Source organism: Pomacea canaliculata, linkage group LG4, assembly GCF_003073045.1.
Source record: "Pomacea canaliculata isolate SZHN2017 linkage group LG4, ASM307304v1, whole genome shotgun sequence".
NCBI lineage: Eukaryota > Metazoa > Mollusca > Gastropoda > Architaenioglossa > Ampullariidae > Pomacea > Pomacea canaliculata.
In genome coordinates, this window is record NC_037593.1 from 2,723,427 (window position 1) to 2,751,405 (window position 27,979).

General features: G+C 35.5%; 2 protein-coding genes across 2 annotated transcripts; one reads left to right on the forward strand and one right to left on the reverse strand.

Moving 5' to 3' along the window:
• Nucleotides 1-402: 402 nt before the first annotated feature.
• Nucleotides 403-14,076, reverse strand: LOC112563358 (ATP-dependent RNA helicase DDX55-like). The gene is made up of 16 exons (XM_025237284.1): nucleotides 13,477-14,076; nucleotides 13,013-13,150; nucleotides 12,371-12,525; nucleotides 11,560-11,653; nucleotides 10,661-10,716; nucleotides 9,838-10,027; nucleotides 9,163-9,287; nucleotides 7,675-7,764; nucleotides 7,292-7,384; nucleotides 6,556-6,670; nucleotides 6,090-6,169; nucleotides 3,078-3,166; nucleotides 1,985-2,111; nucleotides 1,316-1,400; nucleotides 887-1,075; nucleotides 403-638 (listed from the first exon to the last, which is right to left on the reverse strand). Exons 1-16 carry the CDS (start codon nucleotides 13,570-13,572, stop codon nucleotides 579-581), a joined length of 1,782 nt encoding a protein of 593 aa, XP_025093069.1. The 5' UTR covers nucleotides 13,573-14,076; the 3' UTR covers nucleotides 403-578.
• A 42-nt stretch (nucleotides 14,077-14,118) lies between these two features.
• LOC112563357 (gametogenetin-binding protein 2-like) lies at nucleotides 14,119-27,696 on the forward strand. The gene is made up of 13 exons (XM_025237283.1): nucleotides 14,119-14,192; nucleotides 14,654-14,745; nucleotides 15,115-15,302; nucleotides 16,083-16,226; nucleotides 16,350-16,448; nucleotides 16,951-17,061; nucleotides 17,289-17,492; nucleotides 18,861-19,038; nucleotides 19,818-20,006; nucleotides 20,294-20,621; nucleotides 21,285-21,385; nucleotides 21,553-21,630; nucleotides 22,066-27,696. The coding sequence occupies exons 2-13, from the start codon at nucleotides 14,656-14,658 to the stop codon at nucleotides 22,294-22,296; spliced, it is 1,941 nt and encodes a 646-aa protein (XP_025093068.1). The 5' UTR covers nucleotides 14,119-14,192; nucleotides 14,654-14,655; the 3' UTR covers nucleotides 22,297-27,696.
• The last annotated feature ends 283 nt before the right edge of the window (nucleotides 27,697-27,979 follow it).

Here is a 27,979-nt window from a genome sequence, read left to right on the forward strand (position 1 = left end):
ACTGAACTACATTTAAATTAATGTAAATGTTTGACATTCTAAAAACCAAACTTGCTTATTCAAGTTCCTTAGCAAAGTTTGGATTTCTTTGTTGATTAATGCAATTCATGATGTATCTGAATCCAGCTTGCTTCTTCATGTTTTGAAATGAACAATATACTGTGTAGACAGTATATACAAATATATTTGTATACAGAAAAAGCACTTCTTTCCACAACAACTATTTTCCTGCAGATGATGCTAAAGAACATATAGCCCATGTAAATGTAATCATCTGGACCGAAATTCAGTGCAGATTCCCTACCCTCAACACAGACACAGATTTCATACAGAATAAGAATAGGTGATTGTACCTCATATGCAGCATTGTAGCAGGAAAAGAGAAATATAAAATACCAGCAGTACTAAGCATGATATCATTGCATTTATTTTTATTTTAAATTCCATATGGGTATTGGTAAGGTGAAAACATTTGTGATGCCGCTTGATTTCTGTTTAAGAGAAGTCAGCACTGTTGCATACACACAAATATGCCTGCATTTCCATGAACGCATTCACACACACACACTCAATCAAAATCAACTTGATTCTTTATCATGTTCAATGATAAACTGTTCTTCAAACTGGTCTTGAGATATCTGGAAGAAAAAATCAAATACTATTTATAAATGTCAAACATCTAGCATTTGTCTGTTGGACTGATTTAAAGGCTAAAAGAATGTCTGAACCCACCCACCTCCAGTGTGTACACACCACAATGATCAAAATTAGATTTAAAACTCTTTTTCTAAAACATGGAATGTAAACTGAATATGACAGCCTTTGCCATGGCATTCATATGCTAAAGTAGCAAAAAAGGTTCTTGCTCTATACTGTCATTTCTTACCTTTCCTTTCTTTAATTTTTTTATCAGCCGTATATCTTTTTCCAGTTCATCCCACTCATCTTCACCATCTTCCTCTCGACTTCGTTTCAGTGGCATTTCTTTACAGGAATTTTTACTTTTCATCATCTTTTTTTCTTTCCTCGTTTGTTTCTTCTGTTTCTTCTCTTTCTTTCTGGACCAGGCTTCTGACTGGAAAGGCAAGCATAAGTCTAAACAAGAACGATTCCTCCCTGGAGAACTTTGAGCTAGTTATCTCCTTATAAAACATTAAATTAATGAAACAGTTAAAATGATTTTTCTGTTTCTCAGCCAAACTAATTCTCAAAAGCAGTTATCTTTAGTAATGTTATCAACTATCTATTTTAACCTAACACATCCCAGATAAAGAATGAAAAATAAGCCTATCTGATATATTCAGTATTCTCTTACCCGTGGCGGTCTTGCCATTGGTTTGGACTTTTTGTTTTCTGCAGACTGAAGCTTTAGTACTCGTTGCTGTTCCCTTGTCTTGTCCCTAAAATATTTAATGTTCACCATAAATTTAACTTCAAATTTAACACATCTAAATAAAGGTAGTCAGCATCTTTCACCATCAAAGGAAAGCTGAAGGACCATGAGCACACCCATGTCAAAGTCAGTATTTTTTATTCACACATAATCATTTACACACACAGGGTGAAATACTACAAAGTACCCACAGAAAACCAACCACGGTCTACCCTGTGAACAGGCATCATATTCAAATAGAGGGATGTTAGATCCAATTCTCATTGTTGGATTGCCATTACTTTACCCGCTGCACCACCAACTACCCTTGTTCTTGTTACTCACATCTCAAAGGCCAGTCAGAAGGAAGCCTGATATTGCACTATTAGCTATAAAAGTGGGACTCTCTTTTAAGGTGTATTTACACTAATCTACCATCTTGTGATAAAACTCTAAAACAACTAAAAGCTAAGGAAAGAAAAAAAATTCCCGTCAGACTCTGCAAAACAACATGGCATAACATAATCAAGCAACTAAGATTCAAGGTGTCAATTATGTGGCTGTTCATATTAAAAGGGAATGCAGCCACTTTAGCTGACTGGATTTTCTCACTTGAAAGGAATGGCATCAAAGTCCACATCAGCAGGTGTAAAGCTGCCAACAGTTTTGCCTCTGAGTTCTGGCATTTTAGGTATTCTTAGCAATCCAAAGCCAGTTGCTAATTTGCCATAGTCAAGGTCTGAAAAATGTTCAGTAAAAATGGAGACATGAATATACTGATTACAAGAGAGCTGTATTTGTAAAGATCATTTGTTAATGCTGCTCTTATAACGGAACAATACATTGTCAAAAGATAAAAGGTATGGTGTAAAAGTGATATACACTAAAAGTAGTGAATTTTAAAGACATAAAAAAAGCTAGTAATTTGTGAGATGGCAGCAAAATGTGGTGCATAAAATTAAGATTTTGGACTGTAAGTTCTAGGAAGGCTCTTATATGAGAAAAATGGATTTCTACTTAATGATTAGGAAATGGAAACATCAACGAGGGGCTGTTTCTAAAGTAGGTGATAGCATCATGTTTGACTACTTTTTATTTTGTTGTTTATTTTGTTGTTGTTGTGCATTCTATGATGATTTATTAAATAAAATTTACTATGTGAGAGATATATATATATAAATGCACACTCACTCACACAAATAGCATCATGGAGGCTGCTAAGTAAAATATTTGTTTAACACAAAGATATTGTATCTCCACAGTACAACACAATGTCTTTTGGTCTACCATGTGTATATACTGTCACAAACACTGGCTTTACATGTGGGATGCTTCCTAGCTTTTCTTGCATCTTTAAAACATGCTTCACTATGACTTATATTAGAGCTTGAATCACAGTAGAAAGAATCACATAGCCCTACATGTGAAACAGCAAAGATATTGTATGGCACAGAGTAAATCATTATGTGCTGCAAGCATACTGTTCTCAGAAACAAGTATCTGATGTGACCGTTTGCAGGTAGGTTTTTGCATATTTCCTAATGCCAAATTAAACTTAAAAGAGGGTTTTTTCCAGTACTTATAAATACAATGTCTTTGGATTACTGACAGAAATTTTATTTTACTCTTCATTTTGATAAGAATTATTGAAAAATTATTGCAAAATCATTCAAATACAAACTTTTCAGAAATTTACTTAACGTACCTTTGAGTCTAAAGATCATGTTGCACTCATGTTTTGAATAGCTCTGGATGAAAGACACAAAAGCCCTTACTCCTTTTTCAAAGAAATCTCTGGAAAAATAGGTGAGTTCCAGTAAAATTAAACAAGATACCAGCAGCAAAATCCTACTGCAAATTAAACAAATTTTCAAAACAGATTGTCTTTCTCAGTCATGAATAGCTCCAGACACATATCAGACTAATTCACAGCTTCTTTTCAGAAAATCATTTCCTGATTTTAAAAAACTACTTTGTAAAACACAAGAAGCTATATCTGAAATTGTAATACATGAGAATACACCCATAAAAAAACACATAGGAGGTAAAGGTCATCCCCTAACCTTTTTAGGTTGCTTGGGAGTGGGTGGTAGAGGTGCTAGAGACCATTTTTCTTTGGGCCAGCTTTACATGACAGCGGTGCCTGTCTCCTCTCCCTTGTTGACTTACTTTGCCCAACCCTCTACAGCAGGGGTGTCAAACTCAATTACCCAGGGGGCCAAATCTCACATCGTACACAAGGTTGCGGGCCGATAACTTTTTATTGAACAGTAGAAAACTAAACGTTTTGTTATTAATTTTGTGTAAACAAAATCATACATTAAAACAAAATTAAAGTACTAACAAACCAAGGCTTAGCAGGTTTTCTTCTTAATTTACTTTGTCAGAAGTGGACGTTTTTTCATTTTTTCTTGGCAACAAGTTTGTTTATGTTTGGAGTAAGTTTCTGTGTTGTGGAGATTCTCAGGATGGACTGCAAGTGTACATCAGTAAGACAACTCCTGTGTGATGTTTTGTTGATCTTCATCACAGAGAAAAGTTGCTCACACAAATAAGCTCCATGTTGAGGACTTTAGCACACAATGATTCTTAGTGTATTATGCAGTGATATACTTTCTACTCCCCACTACAATTTTCTTGGATATGTGACCGCATCCTTGCAACTAGTCCACTCTGTGGGCCGCACATCGCCGGGCTCCATCTGTTGTAAGTGCAACAAGTTTGTCCCAGGGCAGGTTCATGTCAGTCATACTTTGACATACGTGTTCAAAAATGTCCTTTCCTGTCGTTGTCCCATGAATGGATTTTATGTCTAATATTTCTTCTATGATATTTAAACTAAAGTCGACTCCACGGATGAAGATGGCGAGTTGTGCGGGTGTCCGTCATGTCAGTGCTTTCATCGACTGCAAGAGAGTAGGCAACGAAGTCTTTGCTTTTTTCGATCAGCTGTGTTTTCACATCAGTGGCCATCTCACAAATCCTATTAGCAACCGTGTTTCTGCTGAGGCTTACATTTGCAAACATTTGCTTTTTGTCTGGACACAAGACTTCACACACTTTCATCATGCAACTCTTCACAAACTCTCCCTCACTGAATGGCCGGGCTGATATAGCGATCTCCTCTGCCACAATAAAACTTGCTCTCACAGCAGCTTCACTTTGTGATGTTGCTATAGTGAACAATGTCTGCTGTCATCTCAGATTCCTCTTAAGTTCTTCCACTTTCTTTAGCTTCTGTTCTGCATTCAGGCTTTTCAACTTGTCCTGATGTTTAGTCTCGTAATGCCGTCTCAGATTATATTCTGTGGTCACAGCTATTGTATCTCCACTAAGTAGACACACTGGTTTACCGCTGATATTAGTAAACATGTAGTCAGCCTCCCATTGGCTTTGAAAGACTGTTTTCAAAATCAACTTTTCTCTTGGCCATTTTAACGGCTAGCTTTAATTTGAAATTTGATTGGTATTGAAATTACAAAAATCCCTTCACTACACAGTGTAATGTTCTCGATATTTATGAAGTAAATTAACATTAAGTAAAAGTCTTTAGAAAAGTCACAACACGTGCTTAGCTCTGATCATCTGCCTTTGTTCCCCGACAGATGGCGCACCAGTACCTACGACTAGCGTTAAGTTCGCACACTACACACAGCTTTCAATTAATTCTAATTAAACAATCGCGTGCTCTGCTCTGCTCAGTACTATTTGCTATGACATGTGATGTTGTTGCATCAGTATATGTATGTAAAAGAAGATATAATTAGGCAAAAAAGACACAAATCATCAATACACAAGCAGCAATTATTTCTACACCGTGGCTTGCTGTTTATACTCGGATACTTATCTCTCTGGCGGCAGTCATTAACACTTGACGACGCAGGAACTGGACAGTCAGTATTCCACAGTTGACACTTATCATCCACAGTCCACGTGTTTAATTCAGTTCACACGCATCATGCACAGTTTGCACATATAATTCTAGTTGGTAGTTATATATATATAATCCCCTGTCCTTGGAGAAGCTATACTCCCACCAACTTGATCTCCACAAGTTTGTTTCTCTCAACTTAACGTCTCATCGAGACGACTTCCACTCGCCAACCCGCATTCAGAAAAGGATGAGTTTCTATTAGTCTTTTGGTGAGCTGTCTCATCATACATGTGGGTTGACCCTAGTCACCCTTTGATCTCGGACCGATTCAGGGAAGTTAACAGGTACTAAAATTCTTCGACCCTCGGCCCGTGTTCAGGCCAGCGTGTCCCGTGTCAAAGGTCAGATTTATGGGCCCCGCCTTCACCCTCCCTTCAGGTCATCAACAGGAGCGGTGGTAACTTGACCAGTGCACTGTTGGTGGTCTGTACAAACTTCACTAAACTCATCCCATCGCTTGCTGTCCTCGACGGGAACTTTTCTGTTCTTTGCTTTCTACTTGTCGCCGGGCCATTAGCAATGATTAACTAAAATTCTTTCGCGGGCCAGGTAAAATTTCATGGCGGGCTGGATGTGGCCCGCGGGCCGGCTGTTTGACACCCCTGCTCTACAGGTAGATATTCCATAAAAAAAAAATCAATATAAATTTTTTCTTGCTGCATGACAATTACCATAGCCTTGACAATTATTCAACTATTCTTTGCAAGTCACTGAACTTAACAACTAGCTACACACAACACATAAAAACTAAACTGAATACATAAGATCTTAAGAAACACCTACCTGTCCTTCAAGGCTAAAGATTTAAGTCTTTCTGCAGCACTTTCTGCATCAGAATATTTATCCATTTCAGACAATGGAACCTGATGAAAGAATTTTTTTTTATATTCACTATACAGATACATTTACACATGCATTAAAAAAATGCACCCATGCCTTTTTGTATGGATCATGTGTGGATCCTTACACACACACCTGAAAGCTTTACAGATTTTCCTTTAAGCAAAATCATTTACCCTTTAGATATTTGCAATGATTAGTTATCAAAAATTACTGAAGAAGAGACAACCACCAAGTTATGAAACAAAATGCTGCAAAGAGTTCTGAACTTAAAGCTGTACTCAGTCCAAATGGAAGATGTTGGTTTGATTGTGAGGATAATGTCAGAAACATGCCTGAATTTCTATGACTATATTCTATGTACATCTCACAGTGCAGGCACATTTAGACCAAAAAAGAATCAGCCAACCTTTTGATTGATTTTTATGAACTCCACATATGTATCCTCAGCGGGTAGTAACATAACCAGAGCATTTCCTGTGTTCCCAATTCGTGCTGTCCTCCCACAACGATGAACAAACGCACTGTCAAAGAAAAATTCCCAGTTTCCTACTTATTTGAAAGACTTGGAAATAATTATGATTGTGTTGCCTTACAAAAAATATTGACTTGAGCAGAAAGAGCTGCATCAACAAAAGCAATAGTATGAGTAAGGAACAGCTATAGTTACAGCACACATTTATCTAGCACTTTATCATCAGCACTAAAGAGAGGCTCAAAGCCCTTTACATACAGGTGCACAAGCACACACCTTTTAATGCATAAGCATGCACATACACAATACAGTGGACAAAACATCACACACATATGCCCACACCCACATAAACTGGAATACCCAGAGAAAATCCCCAACAGTCACCACTGTAAACAGGTGTTATATCTAGGAAGAGAGAGACTGGCTATGTTGGAGTAATGATTGGAATATGTGATGCCTGATTCTTAGTGCTGTGGTAACAGGCACTACCAACCACCCCAACATTCTTCATGTGGCAACAAGCACATTTAGTTACTGCAGATTATTTTAAAACATCCTTAAAAACCCAACATATAAATATTCATTATTATTACACACAAGCTGTTACATGAAAAACAAAATGGAACTCAAGTTTCAGTGCGTTTACAGAGGACCAATGATTGATAATTACCTGGCAGAGCTGGGAGGATCATACTGAATAACCCACTGAACATCTGGGATGTCAACACCTCGAGCCATAACATCCGTGCAGACTAGCAGGCCACTAATGTGGAAAAATGATATATGCTGATTGTGAATATCACCTTTTGCTTTCTACAAAGGTGCAGTCATGTCATAAATCAAAATTCTATTACCATATTAACAGAAAAACACACACTCATCACAAATTTGATGACAGCAATAGGCAAGATTGGTGACATAAGATTAGCTATGTAAATGACCACTTTTGGTTTCACCACTCCCAATTTTGACCACTGACAAAACTGAAGTGGGAATGATAGTAGTGTCAGATTACTTTCAGAAGATGAAAAAAAACTTTTTTTTCTTTCTGACCTGCTCATGCTACGAAATGTTTCAAATACTTTGTTCCTCTTTTGTTTCATCTTGCTATGAATTGCCAAGACTGTCATCTTCTTCAGAATCCTGAGTACACAGCAAAGAAAAACAACTCAGTCATGCATAAAGTTCTTGCACTCTCAATCTCAATCTCAAATGTTATGATCATACTTCATGAGCCACAAGAAACTTAAGAGAAACATTTGACATATGAGTTTGTGTTTGTGAGCATATTATCTATGTTACTTGTAAAGGAAGTGGTGTACTTCATGCTTTAAAAAATTTTATTTTCTATCCAGCACAAAACTTAAGGAAATAAATAAAATGAGCAAAGTCCACAAACATTGCCATTATTTTTTAACGACAAAGAGAAAAATCAAAATGACATTGAAAACACCTCTTTTTTCCCATTGCTAAATTTAAAACCTAATTTTTGAGTCAATCTTATTGGTGTTATTAGCTCATGTTTACACATTTTCCATACATCCCATCAATATAGAGGCTGAAACATTTGAAATGTTCTTCACTATCCTATTTATGTGGGTTGTGTAGTCTCATGTTTTGCTTCATTTTCTACTGCAGTGTCAATAAAATTGTGGTAAGCAAGAGATCCACTTTCACATTATATTTTCATGAGAATATTTAAATCAGCGGTTCTCAATCTGTGGGGCGCCTCACCCCCCCCCCAAGGGGGAGCGACGTGCTTACAAGGGGGGCACGAAGGGGGTCATTTTTTTTTAAAGTTTCTTATACCGGTATTAGTGAAATGAGCTTATATTGCTGGCTAAGGGGGGCGCGCGGATGTACCTTTGTTCGTCAGGGGGGCGTCAGAAGTAAAAGGTTGAGAACCACTGATTTAAATGTTTCTCCTAAGGCAACTTCTACAAGAGACATTAGGTTTGGGTGGTTGAAACCACTCTCTTAACATGGCACAAGAAGACAGCTTTCTAAGAGCCAGAAGAATGGGTAATGAATTCCTTTGAAAGTCAAAAAACAGTTAAAAACTTTCTGAAGAATTTATGCTTTCAGTGTCTGTGGTTGGACATCTGATCATGTGTTGCAGTGAGCTCATTTGAGAATTCGCACAACCAGAACAGGTAAAGACTTATTGTGCTTTAGATACACTTTACATCTCATAACATTGACATTAAACTAGCCAAGGCCACTGGTGCTGAAAACAGATGGTTTTTTTTAATATATATATATAAAACTTGCAGTCTCAGTCTCTTTTGCCATCTTTCAATTTATTGTCCATATTATCAATTCTGCACAAAACTGTTACGGGCACTCACAAAATTAAGATTTCACAAGCACATGTCGCACCGATTCTTAAGCTATGCACATCTCAGCAGGAATCCCACAGGACTGCAGTTTAGAATAACCTCTGAACTTTATGGTAGTCACAAAAGCATGTCAGATAAAACTACAATCTATATTGATGTTTTTCATATCTGTATAAAAAAATATATTTATGCAAATACATACGCTTGCAGACATCTGGAGAAGTAATCAACACAAGCACATGTGCTGAAAAACAGGAGAAGCTTCTCCTGATAGTGATCCCTCAAGAAACGAAGCAGCTGGCTAAACTTTTCATCAGCATCAGCAATCTAAAACAGCAATAAAAATTAAGTGACAGTTTCTTGTGCACATCACACTGAGAAATATTAAAGAATTCTATCCTTGATGTAAAATAAAAAGCCAGATTTCAGAAAGGAAATGTAAACTAATTTGCTTCTTTGCCATATAATTACATGATTGTAATCTCTCATTACGCATATTATGTGTTAACTCTTGAATACTTTTTGTGAAATTAAAAGATTCTAAATTCTCTCAATTTAGTGTAAAAGCAATGCAAAATGTTTACTACTAAATTCTCCCTCTAAATTCTAGAAATAAATAAACATGCCACTTGCAAGGCAATGGCTTTGATGCCTTTGTTGAACTTTCTGAGCATCTACTGGTGTGATGAATAAAATCATCAAATTTCAATGATATGAAATGTGAAAAAATATACCCATGAGTTGGTAATTATTTAAGTAAAAAAAAATAGTTAATAACACAACAAAGAGCTCTTTGGCCTGCAATAACACTGTAGTAGCATAAGTTTTATATGAACAGCAGAATGAGCCTAGACACTACCAAAACATGTAATTATACCATGTAATAATTTTTCAGAGATGCTGGTGTTCTCTGATCAGCCTCTGTGGCCTGCTTTTTTTCTTTCACAGTAATTCTCATAGGATTACGAAGACCAGCTCGTATGAGATTCTCAACTTCATCTGTCTGAGTTGCTGAAAACAGACCGGTCCTTCGCAGCTTAGGCAGATTGCCAAGAACAGTGTTGATGCTGTACAATAAAGATTAAAAACTTCTTTAATTAGTGAAATGCCACAAAACTACACTTGGGACGTTTGCCAGATCAAAAAGCAGATGCAAATGATCCATAGATATTTACAAATTTTTTAATCTTCCAAACCTAGAAGTATTGTCATAAAAAATAATACTGCATAGCATCATGAACTTCCTATTTTTTACCAACAGGCAATGTGTCTAAAAGGCTAAACAGCTAAACTATTCTACAACTGCTGGAAGATCATTTACAAATGGAAATATTCAAATGAAGCATTAAGGAATAAAATCAGCATGCACTATTCTATATACAAAAACCTAAATATACACACTTTCCATCCCTTTCTTTAAAACCTCTCTTCTACACCCATACAGGAGCTTTGGAACAACATTTAAGATCAACAAGAGTGCAATTTCTTTTTCCAAATGATCTAGCAGAAGAAGTCCTGGCCTTCCATTAAGAAAATATGGCCACATCCACTAACTCTAAATGATGTGATACTACTGACATTCTAAGAAACTCCAAACCTTGGGTCTCATAAATAATTACACAAAAATGAACAGTAAAAAAGAGAATGGTAGTATTCAATGTTGCCTATATATCTGGCAACAAGCCAACATTTACTTTTACCTTGCTTCAAATCCCATCTCCAGAAGTCTGTCTGCTTCATCTAGGACAAGAATTTCCTGTTGAAATAATGAACCCACAAATATATTGCTTTCTATTTCATGAATTGAATGTGCTTATGTAAATCCTCCACACGGTGTATTTTACAGGCATATTATTTCATCACTATAAAAGAGATTCTCTAATTTAATGAGTCATAAGTTATATTGTGTAATGTTGACTGAGATGAGTTTTAATGTGTAGCACTCTAGAAGTGTACTGAGTTAGTAGAGAGTCGGCGTCAAACGGAACAGGACTATTCCTTTTCCAACGCCTTGAGCTGCCCACCTGCGGCTACTAGGTCATTGTTACATCAGAAGTTACGCAGGTGCCTGAGCCACGTAGGGAAACAATGACCAGACAGGTGTGTCCAGTGGCGTCACGTGGGCTGGAAAAGGGGGTGGACAGTTCTGGAATGTTCGACGGTAGGGAGGATAAGTAGCGTGGCTTTACAGTGGAGAGATGGCTTTGTGGATTTGGGAGTGACCATCGAGAGACCGCAGCCAGCCGCCAAGTTAAGCTGACTAAAAACTACGGTTATGCAGAAATTTCGATCTTTGTTGTTTCTGGCACAACTAGTCCAACCCTATGTAACCATCAGAGACTGTTCGTTACAAATGATTCTGTCAGTTGGGTATAAGTGACAGATATCAAAGGAATCTTGGCTGGTTTTTCTTTGGACAATAGACAAAGAAATGAGATTCCTAACAAGATGTATGGAGTGAGAAGATATTTAAAAAAACAGATATAGCATAAACTTTTGAAAATTGGAAGAAGAGGAAAGAATGCTTATAATGAATGCAAGCCATTAAATAATGGACATTTCTAAATAAAACATAAAATGGCATAATTTCATTACTGACCAATGCTTTGACACTAGCAGACATGTTGAAATTTGCCTGCTTCCTGTTAAAGAGGTCTTCCAGGCGTCCAGGAGTTGCAATAAGAATGTTTCCACTACAACATTGATGTTAAAAAATAAAACCAACCTAAGAGTAAGTTGTATTTATTTTCTTTAGCTGACAATTATTCTGTCATTTGTAGTTGAATTTCTTATTGCACATAATTGTGAAAAGGAAATGTTATTACTGCTGACACTGTGATAGCGAAGAAACTAAAGCTTTTAAGTTTTGACTTCAGTTTGCTTACTTTATCATAAAGTTTTCAAGACAACACTAGCAGCATTAGCTCTAATACAAAATACAAGGAGAGAAAAGGCAAAAGTAGCTGAAGTATACAAGACAGAAGCAAAAGAAATTATGTCTTTACTAATAGGAAACAAGTCTATATATATATACATGCACAAACCATGGTTGAGACAAATCTTTCCTTGAAAAAATACTGTATCTTTATCTCAAAGAATAAATGTTAGCATTATCAGAGCTTCAAACACATCTTTTCTAGAATCAAGCCACACAAAAATAACTTAACCATAATTGTGTGTGTCTACATGCCTGTGTGAGAGAGAGAGAGAGAAAGGTAAAGAGAGGGAAAGAAAGAAAGAGAATTTTTATTTCAATTCGTAATTGGTCGATAACCATTGACATCAGGATGTGAGGAGAGAGAGAAAAAGAGAATTGATTTATTCATTCATTCATTGAATGGGGAAGGACTAACTGGCTAGCACTGCTTCTTTGCAGTGAGAAAATTGTGACGAAACTTGCACAGACATACCCATTATTCACGAACTTGGCAATATCTTGCTGTGGACTTGACCCACCAATGATCAAGAGTGCACTAAACTGTGAGAAGTGTTTCAGGAAATGGGTGACCACTTCACTGATCTGAAAGGCCAGCTCTCGTGTTGGTGTCAGGATAATGGCACCCACCTGCATCACACATACAGGCATGTACACAATGTGTTCAAATACATGAAAACAATCCATGACAGGCAGACATAAAGACATACAACTTGTATTACAAGAATATTAAAGTCATAAGCAGCTGTAAAATTAATGTTGTTAATTAGTACAAAAGTAACAGATGATAAATATGAATTACTTGTCATATTCCATATAATTACATATTACTTTAAAATCCCAATTTAAGTATGATGTTTCAACTATATGTAGAAGTAGAGGTGCTCTGTTGTACTGGTGACTACTACTACTAATACTAATAATGATAACAATGTAGATTTATGTAGCTCCTGTCCCTACCATCAAAGCAGGTGCTTTACAAAACAACATAAAAAAGCTGTCCATTTTTTTGTGCAAACATAAATGACTGTCACAGAGTACATAGCAGCACAGTGACAATAAATGGAGGTGAGATTGTAAACAAAAAGTCGCACGGTAAGTTTAACAAGTAACATACCTCATGCTTTTTTAAAGGTGTTTCTCTGCGCAACAAAATCTCAATGATAGGGATAACAAAGGCAAGTGTCTTTCCACTACCTGTCACAGCTTCAACAGCAACATCCTTGTTTTTAAGAAAGTGAGGGATGCATGCTGCCTGTTGATTAATTTTCAAAAGATTAAATTTACAAAATATTGGCTTTGCATTATGGAAAATTATGAAATTTTGAATCATACAGCACATGTTTGATGAACACAATAATTATATTATTATCATTTTCATCTTTCTCTCTTTTACAAACATATATTGGCTGGTCATCTTTGCCCAATATCACATTCCTCAATGCCGAGTCAAATCGTCCCTGCTATGTCCATATATATGACCACACACATACACACAACACAGTACCCTCTCATACATTTTTTTGTGAACAGAAACTGCTTCATTCAACACCTTAACAAATCCCATAATCTTTCACAAACCTGCACTGGGGTCATCTGGGTAAAGCACAGTTCGCGTACAGCGTTCAATGTCGAGGTGTTCAGTAATGAAGCCACTGAGTCCCAGGTACAATCCATGATAATGTTAAATAACTAATCTTCCTGATAACCCGTTGTTAATGATACATATACTGAGTGTTATTTAAATCAGCATATACTAGCTTGCGTAAAGTTAGATTTTACATGTTCTTGCACCAAAAACATTAGCATTTGTCTTAAAAGGTTTTCTCGATAATTTTCTGTATTATCTAGTTGTTACTATTTACTGACCTAAACAATTTTTTCTTTTTTTTTTTTTTTACAGCAAATCGTTGTAATGATCAATCTCTGCCTGAGAACAGACAACAGTGATATTTCATTTTTTAATAAAGTGGCTCTGCTTCCATTTCGTCACAATTTCAAAATGTTCATAACTTCAAAAGTAAGATTATGCGGTTTTCATTCAACTTCACAAACTGTAACCATATAAACGATGATTTAAGGATGCTATCAAAAACACTATAGCTAAGTTTATTGTAACTTTATAACACGTGCATGGTTTAGTCGACGTAATGAAGTCGGATGTAAACAGCCATCGGGGAGATTACTTCCAGTCGCCGTCTTGAATCATCTCCCCTGTAAATAGTTCCTAACCGGAAGTAAACGCGGCATTATCAATACGCGTTGTGAAGAATTGTTGATTTCTTGAAAAAAATCCAGTTAGTTGGCCACAATTTTTTTTTCTTTCTACTACTTCTTTTTGTCCCAGATATGAACTATCTTGTAACATTTGCTTTCTAATTTTCATGTTTGTTATATAAATTTTATTAAAGATAATTTTTCGGCAGTGCAACTGCAGCGATATCTGCTTGCCTAATCAAAGTTTTGCTGCTATGGGCTTTAGTCACGGGAGAAACTATAAAATACAAACACTTTTACATGTTTTAACTGTTCAAACTGCTTAGAAATCCATTAAGCTTGAAGAAGTTCATTAAAGAGTTAGGATGTACTATTCTCTGGATTTTTTTAACGTCAATGGTTGACAGCATGCATTGCTGTAAAAGTTAGCTAACGTATGACAGAAGTTTGTCTAAGACTTTAGAAAAGGTCATATTCTGACCTGTGGACTGTCCATGAACTCTAAGATTTCATTACCTAAATATTTGTCTCCTGGCCACAGACATGGCTCGCCTGGTTGCTGTTTGCCGGGCGAATTCCGATTATATTTATGAAAGACGTCAAGTACCTTTGGAAGAGAGTGGGGGTATCACGGTACGTCAAGTGGGTGATTTCACACCCGTGATTAGCTGTATTCAAACTATAGAAGTTTAAAAGATGAAAATCTAACAAAATAGTTATTAAAAACGTTAAATTATTAAGTCATCGACGTTTATTTTCTGTAGCGCTAAAGTGCAAGTAAAATGTTTCAAGTCTTTGTCGTATATTTCATACAAAAGTTCTAAAGAACACATTTAAGACAGATTACTAACAACTTAACCTTATTTCTCAACTAGTTAACAATTTTTTTCCATTGTTATTGTCATGTTACATGCCTAGTGGTTTGAAACTGGCACTGTCTTCTCTTTCAAATATTTTGGGCACAAAGTAGTAACATTGTTTAGGTTTTTTAATAATTTGCAGATGGTTGTGCAATTTGGAGAGAAGTGCAGAGATTGTGAGGGTCACATTAAACGAAAGGAAATGGAGTGTTTTAGAACAAAATGCCAGCTGTTGACCAAGGATGAACTAGCTGTTGCTCTGCTTGTTACCAGGAAAGACCTTTTGTCACAGCTGTCACAGATGGTTACATGCGTTGGCTGCAGACACAGGTAAGATCCTTAGTATCATTAAATTAATTATTAAGCTGACTTACATTAAAAATTATTTAAAGATCATATCTTGAGAAATCCTAGTCAGGATCTGCTGGTAATGTTACTAGAAAGATATATGGTATAAAAAGCACCCAGGGTACATTTTAACATTAATTTTATATTTCCTAAATGAAAATTGTGGCCATGACTTGCCAGTACCTATAATGCTTACAAAGCTTACTTTCAGTTTTTTTAAGATACATGCTCAAACAATAGTGTACACAATAGAAGCAAACAGTAGAAGTAGTGTTCGTGGTATTATTTTTTTGTGTGCGTTGAGATTCAAGAGGTCTGTGTAACTGTGGAATGCTAGCTTAGCTTGCTTTATTTTTTTTCTCTTTAATTTCCATACTTGAATATCAGCTTATCCATTCTATAGCTTCTCATTTTCTCTGTAGCTCGTAATAAGCACACAAGTAGAATTTTATGCAATGTTGTTATTCGATTTTGCTGAATCAAATGTGAGATATATATATAATGTATTTTTCGTGGATTGATTACATTAGTTGTAGCTTTTTTGTTGTTAATGCTGTGTTTTTATCATCATGAAAAATGGTAACCTGAATTATTTTTAATGACATCATTCAGTTAGGATAGCATATATTTTGCTATATTGTTCCTATCAATTTGGAAGAAAATGCAAAAGTATATTTTGCTCTATCATAATCATCTAATTCCACCTAGTGAATCATTTTATCATTATGAATATTATTGTTTGATTTCTTTTCTTTTGTTTAGTGTGGAACGCTTGTTTCTTCAGCTTGTTAAATCTGGCCATCCTGCAGTAGATCCACTGGTCATAACACAACACTCGGAACTGTCCATTAAGCACGAACTCTTATTTGACCCAAGAGCTCTTTTCTGTCTTTTCTACATACATGGGTAAGGAGTAACAAATTGTGTTGTATAAGTTCATTTACATGAGCTGTTTAAAAATGTGTGGATATACTTGTGAATGCTTGGCATGTAAGTACTTGCATAATTCAGCTTTGGCTTAATTTTCAGGCCACGTCACAGTGCTGTAATAGACTCCATATTAAAAAGTAAAAAGAACAAGCGTTGCAATCTCCATTCTCTGGATACCCACAAGGCTAAACCTACAGGGTAAGCGTATGAAATAATTATCAAAATCAATCAGTTGTCTCTAAAGTATCGATAAGAGATTCGTCTAACATTTTCTTCTGATGTTTCTTATTCAGTTTTTGACAAATAATTATTCCCTTTAGCCACACAGCAAACAATATTTTTAGGGTTTAATTTTGTTTTTTGTTGGTTTTTTTTTTCCTTGTTTGATCATTTTCTTCTCTCACCATCTTCCTAAAGACATAGAAATTTGCTGCAGATGCACTGAATAAGTTCAAATTAAATAGAAATCTTGTTTATAATAAGAATCACACTATTTTATCTTAGCCAGGGCTGAGCCAAATTTCATAGTTTCTTGTTGTTGCATACCATTTAAGTATTTGTACTGTTGTAAAACTTTTATTAAATCAGCATGAGGAATCAAATCCCACTGTCAGTTTGATGACTGATAAATGATATATAACTATGGCTTTGCATAATAAATGGCTTTAGCACTTTTGAAATGACATTCTGATTTGCTTAGGAGCTGGTTAGACATTTGGAATTTCATGTCTGAGGAATGTCGAAATGAGATTCTCATTATAAACAGTAGCAGCCTTGAAAAGACGCTTTCTGCCTACCTCACCAAGCACAGGTTAGCATCAAGAGTTTTCATCAGTATCTGCTTAGATCCATTATTTTGGTTTTTTAGTTCATTTCCTTAGTCAAAACAGATCATTCTTTGTGCGTGCATTGGGGGTGTGGATGGATATATGTATTAGGGGAAGGTGAGGGTTTGCATGCATGAGGGATATTACTGATTGATAATAAGTGCACTAAAATCTTGTGTCAGCCTGACAATTTTTTTATTTTGTTATGTAGATTTTGCACAGAATGCCGGTCCAAAGTGATGCTTGCATTTAATATTTTGATTGGGGAGCATGACAGCATAAGTGAGAAAGGCTATTGCCCAGTCCTGTACGACAAACTTCGCTGCTGCCCAGAAGATGGCCATATTCACATAGTGTCTGACACTGAATACATTGCCTCTCTAATTGAAAAGGCTGAACCAGAGCTGACTGGAATGTGAGTCATTATTGTTTTTGTTCTTTTTTGTTATAATCATTATAATTATCATTTTTATCGCAATTAATTTTATAATTGTGGGCTCTTAAAATGAGTCAAATACTGATCACACTGTAATTAAGTAATTTTCCTGTGTACAGTTTTGAGGGGTTCTTTTTCTTGTTATGTTTTATGGGTTTGTTTTTTTTTAAACCTTATAACTTTAGGTTTAGCAGTCATAAAAGTTTAATTGCCAGATAAAAAAAATGTTCCCCAAATCACTTATTATTGCTTGTTTAAATTACAGTCCTTGCCTCACAAATATTTCACAGAATGCAGAATTTTGTTGTCATGTTTATGAAATAATGCATTAAACAAAGCATTACTATAAAATATATCAGCATTGTGTGGTATAATTCTTTTTGAAATAACATGACTCAGATATAGTCAGCATAGGCTTGAAGGTTTGTGGTTCCTTCCATAATACCAGGTATATTGAAGAGAGTATAGTGGTCTTCTCTTTGAACATTTCTGATTTAAATGTTAACACTTTCGCCACACAAAGATGTAATGGAGCTCGTTACTTTTGAATGCATGAAAATAGACTGTGTTTAAGAAATATTTTTTAAAGACTAAACAAGAAAGAAGGACAAAATATGTATAAAAAAGTACAAAATCAACAGAAGTTAACTGTCCCCACCACAAACTATATTGAATTGCATGGGGTTTTTTTTAAATCCAAGTGGAAGGAGCCAATGGAATTTTGAAAGTCTTTTACACAAGGGTTTAAACTGTCATAAATCAAATAGAAATAAATGACCATTACTCATGGTGATAAGAAAAGCCCAGCTATTTAGCAGGCATAAACTTCCTTTTCTGTATAGTAATTCACTTGTCTTGCTTGATGCCATTTTTTAAGTGAAAGTCACTTTGTGGTTAGAGGGCTGTAACCATAATTGAAAATGATTTTGCTAAAGCATGGACATGTATAGGTGGATACTGTTTGTTTTCCAAGACCAACGCTTAGCCTTTTTTTGCGAAGTGATTCGCTGTTAGTGTCGGCGAGCCTAAACAAAGAATGTGAATAAACCATAAACCGAAAGCTATGTTGTCTAATGCCTTGTTTCAGCAGTTAACTGGAAAAAATCGTCTGCCAGCAGTCCAGGGATATTAGTTTGTGGCTAGAGTAACTACTGATTTTTTTCAGATTCATGTTCTTAATACCTACTTAAAAGATATAATAGTGTGTCACATTTATATATACAATAGAGCTGCCATGTGGGCAGAGACAGATATGCATGCATGGAAGAATTAGCACATTGTTTCAGGTGTTATACCGACTGCTCTTGGTATTTAATTAAATGATGCTTATTTTCCAATTCAATGCAGAAATCGAAGAGATCGACATGCAAAAACTCTTGACATTGCTCAAGAAGAAGTGTTGACGTGCTTGGGTATTAATATCTTTGAGCGTCTTCACCGGCTTGGTCAGAAACTTCGTGGAGAGGAGCAGACTTGGCAGCTTCTTTTTTTTCTGGGTCTAGAAACTCTTAAAAGGAGTTTTGAGGTAAATTTTTTAAAACCAGTATAAACTCACAGGTTGTTTTTAAATTTTTTTTTATTTTGTAAAAGAAAGGAGGGAGGGTAGAATAGGTAATAAGCATTGTCCTATAATTCACTACACAATTTGTTTTTTCCAGGAATCTACCACTTCATTTGTGAAAAGCATATCTAGTGACTGATATTACATGTCATTGTAGTAAAATACTGAAGCACTTCATTTAAGAATGTGATGCACATGTGATCATGTATTGCTGTTGGTTTATCATATCTCTCTCTCTCAGCTGTTTAGCGGTCCGGTAGCGCAACGATTAGCACCTGTCACCAATACAGTGAAGGCTGGCTGCCCAGAGTTCATTTCTCGTCTCGGGCATGCTGTTCTTTCTCTGCACGTGGCATCTGTTTACAGGGCTGGCTTCCTTGCCGTAATATAGTCTCAGTTGCTGGCACGGGGTAAAACACCAATTTCCCCCCCCCCCCCCCAAGTTGCTTTTCACTTGGTATGTTGTTCTCTAGGTAGGATACTCTATAAAATGATGTTGATGTCAGTTATGCAGAAAAATTGATGTCAGAGACACCAGGCTGTGCCAAATTTTGTCAGTTTTTAATTTAACTGCCATTAACATCTTATGATTAGTAACATAAGCTCTAAAAATAAAGATGTTCTTGAGAAAAGTACATGCAACAAACACTGTTTATGACCTGCCTGTACAAAAGGAGTACTGCAAAATTTGGTTATGATAGTTTGTAGATGACACAGCATGTGGACCACAACTTTTCTTGCAGTGTGCAGTGGAGCGAAAGCAGGGTGTGTCAAATCTAGAACGCATGTGTGAGGAACTTCTTGAAGAAGAAAGAGTGAAAGAACAGCGACGGGAACTCAAACGACAGAAGAAGAAACTAAAAAAAGCTATTGCAAAAAATGAGCGTGAAAATCAAGTGCAGCTTGGAGATGAAGATCCATCTCATTGCGAGGTAGGTCATGCAATTTAGTTTGAGTGGTTAGAGAAGGGATAAAAAAAATTCAGATTTTAAGTTTTTCTTGCCAACCTGCAAGAGGACTACTATCTGAAGAATATGTTCTCTCTGTCAACGTTTCTTTACCTTACCTTTTGTTGTTCTGTTCCTGTTCTGTTTTATGATATTTCACTCTGAGGAAACATTTTGTAAAGACTTTTTCAAACAAATGTTTGAAATTACTTCATTTAGTAAGATATTTATTCTTGTTATAAAATATTTCAGTTTGACGATTTTTGTTGCAGTGCTCTTCCAGTTCAATAGCCACCAGGCCTTTACAGACATCCCATTTGGCTCAGTGTGACAACCACAGTAGCCATGGTCACTGTCACACTTTACCCTCGACGCCCAGCATTGATCCTAATTTAAACTGTTTAACAGTGGCTCATCACTGCAGCCGTCCACCTCGGGCCTTAGACAATGCTGGCTTAAGCAGTTGCCGCAATTGTGACCATGGTTATGACAGTGAACAAGACAGCTGTGAAAACTGTAGTGTCCACACTTTACAGTACGCTTCTGGGAATGTCTCACATGATGGCATTAGTGTGCATGATGAAAAGAGCTTTGATAAAGGTTTGGTGACAATTTTTATAACTCCTTAAATTGTGTGACTGCATCCATGTGTGTTCAATAAAGAGGTGTTAAGACCATTGAGAGGTTTTTTTAAAAAAAAAATACATACTGCATGGTAATAAGATGGTTCTGTGATTCTCTAATTTCTGTATGAAGGCCAGTCCACTATAGTTATTGCTATAATTATACTTCCATCATTGCCTCATCTTTGGGTCATTTTGTCAAACAGCAGGTTACGTAATGGGGGCTTGACACCTGCACATAAGCTATTCATCTCCCCCCCACCCCCAAGTCTCTGATTTGATTACATTCTTCTGGTAAAGTTGTTCTGCATTGTCACTTGTATAAAAATATATGAAAATAAAATGTGCATTTGACCCAAAATACAAGATTGTACAGTAGCATGTGTATTATTTTCATTTTGAAATGATGTTAGGATGATAATTGTGAAAACAGAAATTGTGTATGAAATCTTATGCTGAATATGCATCCTTTAATAGCTATAATTTTCTTTTTTTAGAGAAAATTTCAACAACCTAAAAAATAGTCATATACCAATTTAAGGAATTTGTTAATAAAAGTAATAAGAACATTAAGGATGGAAAAATGTATTCAGTCAAGCTGCATATTAATTTCCATCATTTGATGCATGCATGATTTCAGGTAGAGAGTATAAATCCAGTTCCCTAAAGGAAGATCTACATCACAATAGCTGTAATTATGAACAAGCATCTCCTCACAGAAGTTTTGGAACAATGACTCAGGTAATAAGCAGTGAGAAAGAAGGAGTGTGGGACAGGATTTTTGATTGTCTCTGATCTAAATCTTTTTTTGAGTTTTTAGTTTGATGGTGTCTGGAAAGAGAAGTTGAATGTGATTTTCTTTAATGATGAGTGGAATTTGTTATAACCTTCTTTTGTTTACTTAACAGAGATCCTTTTGTAGACATTCTCATTCAAACCCAACAGATGGAAGACAGATAGCATCATCTTTGCAAGACATGTTAGAGGTGAGAAAATGGGATTTTCTTTTCCATTTATTTATTAAAATTGCTGGGTTTCTTGTCTTCTATAAGATTATCATTCTAAAAATTGTTTTAACATACACTTCGTAAAATCAACATTTGTTGGCTAAAAATTTGTCAAAAAAAAAAAATCATTCATGCTACACATACACACACTCTTGACCAGGACTGTAAGTAGAGTGTACTGCTGGCAAACAAATTTTTAGTACTACTAGAATGAGGCCTTTCAGAAGATCAAACTTTATGGGCTGTTGTGTTTTCAGTCTTTGCCGTTTAACAAGTTACAATGAAATAGATTTTATTTTTTATTTTCACAACAGTAATAAATATTCATGGGAACCTAAACTGTTTCCTTATTTTTATTTTCCACCACTGCTATTGATATTTCTAGCTCTGTCACTTTTGAATCTCCTTCACCAGGAGTCGACTTTGCAGGAAGATCAAGAAGAAGAGGGTGGCATCTCAGAAGAAGATATTAAGTTTTTCTTAGCCAACCAAAGTGTCTTGCAGCGACAGCGCCTGGAACTAAGGGAGGACCTACGCCGCCGCTTCAATGCCATGCAACAGCAGCGTGGAGCATCACCTATTTCTTCTCCTGCCTCATCACCATCCCCATCTCCAAAATCCCACAGCAAAGTATGTCATTCATAATCTTCGTAGGGCATTGTTAATGCCTGCATTTCTAGGGACATTGATCTGTGGACATATTTCTCTGGTAATTGCCTGATCATTCTCTTGTTTACTGTTCAATCTGTACTCCATTTTCCTTTGGTTATCTGTAGATTGATTTGGACATTTTTATTTATTTATTTATTTTTTTTGTGAACTTTTAGGTAGTGGGAAACTTTTTTTTTTTAATCCGCTATGAATTGTTTTTACATAGCTTGCTTCTTGTAGCTAGTTATCTCACTAATGTCTGATTTCCTTGATCAATTGTCATAAGTACTTACACAGCAGACTGTCAAAGTACAAGATACAGTTTTTGTGTAGTTAACCATTTCAGAGATGTGGTGATATCAGCTTTATCCTTTCAGACTAACATCTCCTTTTCTGTCTTTCTTACTGTCCCTTTTTTTCCATTAATATTGATTCTTGTGACTGTTGGCTGTCAGATCAAGTGGGAAAATTGATAATAAGGATAACAGACTAATCAGATATACTGGGTTAAAAAGAAATGGATACTATAAATGTTCTTCCTCGAAGATGCAGATCTTCTCATATCATATAGCTGATATGTTGATTTGTTTTGGGCTAACATACAGCTACAGATTTGCAAATAATGGATAAAGGTAAACATCCTGATTTGATGACCTGTAAAAATAACATTAAAGTGGTAAAATCCTATCATTTTGTTACAAGTCTGTGATGTGTCAGTTTCTGCTGCTACCCCTTTGGGCTGCATTGTTACATCCCCTGTCTTTCTGGATTGCATTAATGTGGTGGGCTGGTGAGATTTTTGTTTTTCTTTTTTTTTTTTCCTGTTTGGTTGTTCTGAGGTGTGAACTTAAATTTTGTTAAATCATCTTTATGCATCTGTGTTTTGAGATAATTTGGATGATTTCTGGAATGTTGCAAAGTTTTGATGAAAAGTTTGAGGACAGGGGTAGGACTTTTTTCGACTGCAGTTTAAAAGAAAGCTATTTAACAATTTTTGAAGACTTGCTTCAGCTGATGACCACTTTTCTTGGCTGAAATTATTTTAGAGGTTGCTTTCTTTGAGTGAAAAGCATTTTCTCTTACCTCTGACCTTGTTTGTTTTAGAATTTTTTAATACTACTTTCATATTTGAAAATCTTGAATATGTTAAATGAAAAAAATCAGTAGTGAATGCATTATTTTATGCCATTGTACTGATTTTATAAATAATGTGTTGTTTTTTTTTAACCGGGATGGGGAAGCAGAGGTGGTGGTGGCACCTTATAAAGAATCGTTTAAAAGCCGTTCTAGTCAAATGGAGAAAGAAGAAAAAATTACACTTACACCCTTATAGTAATAAGCTGTACTACGAAGCTAAAAATGAAACCCATCACAAAAAAGACACTTTCATGAAGGTCGTTATGTCTGCCCGTGTGGATGGTAACAAGGACTCAGATGTTAACTGTTTTGTACAGATAATGTCTTTTGCCAATATGACTGTGCAGCTCTTTATAATAATATAAATGATTGAAAGATGATACCAAAGATAATCATGGCCAATGGATGGTTGAAGTGATCAAGTTAGAAGCCTAATGGGTTGATTTTTCTATGTGGGTTCATTGATTAGGTTGATGGTACTGCTTGGAGTGTGCCCCCATGGCATCTGCCAAGCTGTTACCATCTATTCAGATGTTGAATACATCAGGTTCTTACATTTACAAAAACATTTAATAATAATAAATAATAAAGTTGATTTATATAGCAAAAGGCAGGCTCAAAGTGTTTATTCAAAAAAAAATGCACGTACAGACATATTAATAATAAATGCTGATCTAAAAAACATTAAGATTATTGTGTGTCCACGCAAATAATGCCATCAGTACTTATGCAGTCTGCAGCCTTTGCCATTTCATGAAATCTTTGTAAGTCAATAAAGTTCTGATTTTAAAAAGTAGTAGAGAGTTAGTATGATGTTTTTTTATGGAAGCTCAATGTCGATTCTTGGTGGAGTGGCTTAACTTTTGCAGACAGAAATACAGTTCCATAATGACAACTCTTGTTAGAGCATAATGCTAACAGTCATAAACTAGTTTCAGAGAGATGCACAGTGTTAGCCTACCAGACCTAGGTTTTCTGTGTACAAAGTTTGCTCTGACAGCTCACCATCAAAATATAGGAATTGTAGAAAAAGGAATCAGTATGATGTTGATACTGCTGATGCACAGATCTAAAACATAGGTTATGGCAAGATGGAGCTGACATGGCAGTAGAAATAAAATGGTGTAGAAAAGAAGAAAAGTGGCACAGACACAAAATTAAATCCAAGAATATATAAAATTGCTTTCTTTAACCAGGAATTAGTTTTAAATTAGTTTTTTGTGGGTTTTTTTCCCATAAGCAAAGCCTTCTTTCTTGTAAAATCTTTTATAGAATTCCCTTACTTTGTGTGGGAACATTGACATTGTGATTTTGGCCTTGTTTCTTGTGCTAGTTCTTTAGTAAGACAAAAGGCCATAATGGAGGTAAGAAGTTAGCTCACAATGCAGTTAACCCTCTTCCTGCTTTCGCAGCACATTGCACTGGACAGATCAATAGAGAATTGCTCATCATAAACTTCCCAGGAGATTAATGAAAAGCCTACCCCTCCAAAAAAATATAAAAAATAATAACTTTAACTTGACCGCAGTGTTAAAAATAGAGTTTTAAGGATGGTAAGCTTTAGAAGAGATGCCATTGAGTCCTTTATCATTTTCTAATTGTCATTTATTGCATAGTAAGTGCAGAACCCTTTTGTAGTCCAATGTGGTATATCTGTAACAAAAACTGCAGAGCTGAGTCTATGACATAATTTTCTATTCTTTTATTCTAAGAAACTTGTATTCTTTGATCAGAGTGCATTGTTTTTATAATAAGACTATATTTTATATTTACTGTAACCTCATCAGATGCCATATATCTAGTAACAAAACACCTTGTAACTTAGACCAGCTTAGAACATGTATTAATTAGTAACACAAATGACATGGCACATTTCTCCTGACAAATAGTTTAGGAGCTTTAGTTTATTCCTTGTTGCTCCCTTGAGGAGCATAGGGCCGCCTCCTGACAAATATTCACTTATAATTATTATTTGTAAGTAGTCTTGCCAAAAAAATTGGCCACATTATGTTAGAATGTCTGTCTTGTAACACCAAGAAGTCTTTGGCAATGATGTAAATCAAGCCTGAATAACAATTTGGAAGATTTTTTTTTTTTTTTGCATTATTTTTCTATATCACATATCCAGCTTGCTAGTGTATTTTCATTTCGTATATTTATAAAATAAGAATTGCCAGCTTCAGTCTTTTCCCCATAAATTCTGCAATTATGCATATGTCAGAATGGGATTTTTATACACTGCACCATCTTTGCTGCCTAGCTGCCTTCTCAGCCAGATCTATGCAGCCTCAAACTTGGGCCTCATGATAAAATAAGGGTGGCACTCAAGCCAATGTCTCCAGCCAAGGCAGAACTATGGGAGAAAGTTGTTCATGCTGAGATTGTGTCCAGTGGTCAGAAGTAAATGTGGCTAACGGTTTGCTGATCTATATTTGCACATTTTGCCCTATAATGATCTTATTGGTCAAGGTGACAGGCATGATACCATTTGGTAAATAATGCTGGTCCCAGCAGGGAATATAAAGAATATGAAAGGTGATTTTTGAGTTTGCATGCTTAAAATAAATGTAGGTTGTGAATATTGATGTATTTTGGTTTAACTTACGATACATTTAAATAGTGAGATGCATGAGCTCACAGAATTTCCTAAAGATATCGTGCAACAGTATTTTTAAATGTGATTTTTTTTTTTTTTAAAGGTAATAACTCTATCCTAAAATGTTGTTACATCATGCTCTACTTCTTGATGAAATAGGATATTCTATTTACTCTGCACTGAATTTTTATTGAAAATAATATGACAGGGTATTAATTAGATCTTCAGCACATCTTTTTCTTTTCCTGCTACAAATTCTTTTACAGCTCCTTGTCATTCAGCTATGATGGAAGAACGCATATAAAATATTTTATGACTCTCGTAATTCTTTTAAAATGAAATGTCATACAGCTTTTGGCTTCATGGTGCCTTTATCCACCCCTCCATCCCCATGTCTATTTCCTTTTACTTTGGTATTTTCATCATAGTGGCTGTTGGTATAGCCTTGTATCCTTTCATGTTGGCAGGCACAATGAAGGATAACAAACATGTGTTACAAATGAATTGGAGGTTTTGGGGAGGAGGTCTGGTAGTTGGGTTGGTATGTGCATTGCTACTGAGATTATATGTGTGTAAACTTGCACCCACAGAGTACAAATCTACTACATTTTCTTTATGTTTATGTGCAAATAGAAGATTTCTTCAGAAATGTTGATTTAAAAAAAATCATGGCGAATTGTATGTTTTCTCTTGTATAAATCAGAAATCGTAATCTGCCAAATTTTTATATGACCCTCATGCCTCAGACCACAAGTAGATCTTGACTGAAACATTCCTTTATAATAAAAATGGAATTCAAATAAACTGTATACTAGTTTGTGTGAATGTATGTGAAAGAGTGTGAGAAAGTGACAGAGAAAGAGAAAGGTAGTGTTTTTTGTTCACTGATTTGGCATTGAAGATTTTTATGTCATGATCTTTAAATAGTTCTGGTTTGAGTTGTATATAGCCCTTATTTTTAAAACTCTTTCTGCTCTAAAGAAGCTATTTAAATAGCATCTTCTTAAGATTCAAAAAGTTTCGAATAAAAAGATGGAGAAGTGGAGAGACCTGACCCCTACTCCATAATTTGTTTCTTTTTTACTGGAGTGGACTGACATGTAATAGCTGTAAAACTGACATTAATGTATATACGTTAACATCACTGATCATATCTGTGCTCAGGATTCTGACAAACCCAAATGAACTTCAGACATTTTCTGCATTTGCAGGCAGTGAATATGGTTGATCAAAATAAGTTTGAAATATGCGTTAATATTAAAATGTTTTTGCTTTATTGCTTCTTATAATATTATCTATACTTTCAACCTTTCTTGTCAATTTTAACGATGATGGTAAAGTGATGAGCAATACAGTTTGTTTATATTGTTGGCTGTTTACTGTGTTCTGTCTACTTTTACTTGCATATTGTTAATGTACTTGAACCTGGATAAAGAGTTCTTAGTGTTTTTTAAGGATACAGTAAGCCTGGGAAAATTATGTGCTCTTTTTGAATAGATTACTCAATTATTTTAAGCGTGCAGATGAATTTTTCAGTGTCTATTATCATGGTTCAACAAATACATGAGATATTTTAACACTGATACACGAGAGGCTGCTTCAGCTGAGTATGCCTCTTGAAGCTTGTAATTGTTTTAAACGAATAAAATATTTGAGTGCGCCTGCAGTTCTTTGTAAGAGATATATACTGAAGTTTGAATTCAATGCATGGCTGAGTAAGTTGCAAAGTTAATATGTTCTCAAATTCATATACAGGCACTCCTTGGTTAAGAAATGTCCAAGTAACAGACATCCGTTCAAACTAGCTGCCACAAGGCTTATAAATTTAGATATTCAAGTTTCAGACAATTCCTAAAGAACCTGGGAATGAGTTTATTATGCTATTATTGCTTAATATGCTTTGTGGTATAACTCATTTATAGCCTGGTTGCCCTTATTATCTAT

What these genes read in the sequence shown, in the direction of transcription:
- LOC112563358 (XM_025237284.1), bottom strand. Translation starts at nt 13,572, where the DNA reads ATGGATTGTACCTGGGACTCAGTGGCTTCATTACTGAACACCTCGACA. An exon ending in CACCTTTAAAAAAGCATGAG is followed by an intron (nt 12,526 to 13,012) that starts GTATGTTACTTG and finishes TGTGTGATGCAG; the next exon opens with GTGGGTGCCATTATCCTGAC. An exon ending in TTTGATGCCATTCCTTTCAA is followed by an intron (nt 1,401 to 1,984) that starts GTGAGAAAATCC and finishes TAAATATTTTAG; the next exon opens with GGACAAGACAAGGGAACAGC.
- LOC112563357 (XM_025237283.1), top strand. Translation starts at nt 14,656, where the DNA reads ATGGCTCGCCTGGTTGCTGTTTGCCGGGCGAATTCCGATTATATTTAT. An exon ending in GCCTACCTCACCAAGCACAG is followed by an intron (nt 17,062 to 17,288) that starts GTTAGCATCAAG and finishes TTTGTTATGTAG; the next exon opens with ATTTTGCACAGAATGCCGGT. An exon ending in TGAAAAGAGCTTTGATAAAG is followed by an intron (nt 20,622 to 21,284) that starts GTTTGGTGACAA and finishes GCATGATTTCAG; the next exon opens with GTAGAGAGTATAAATCCAGT.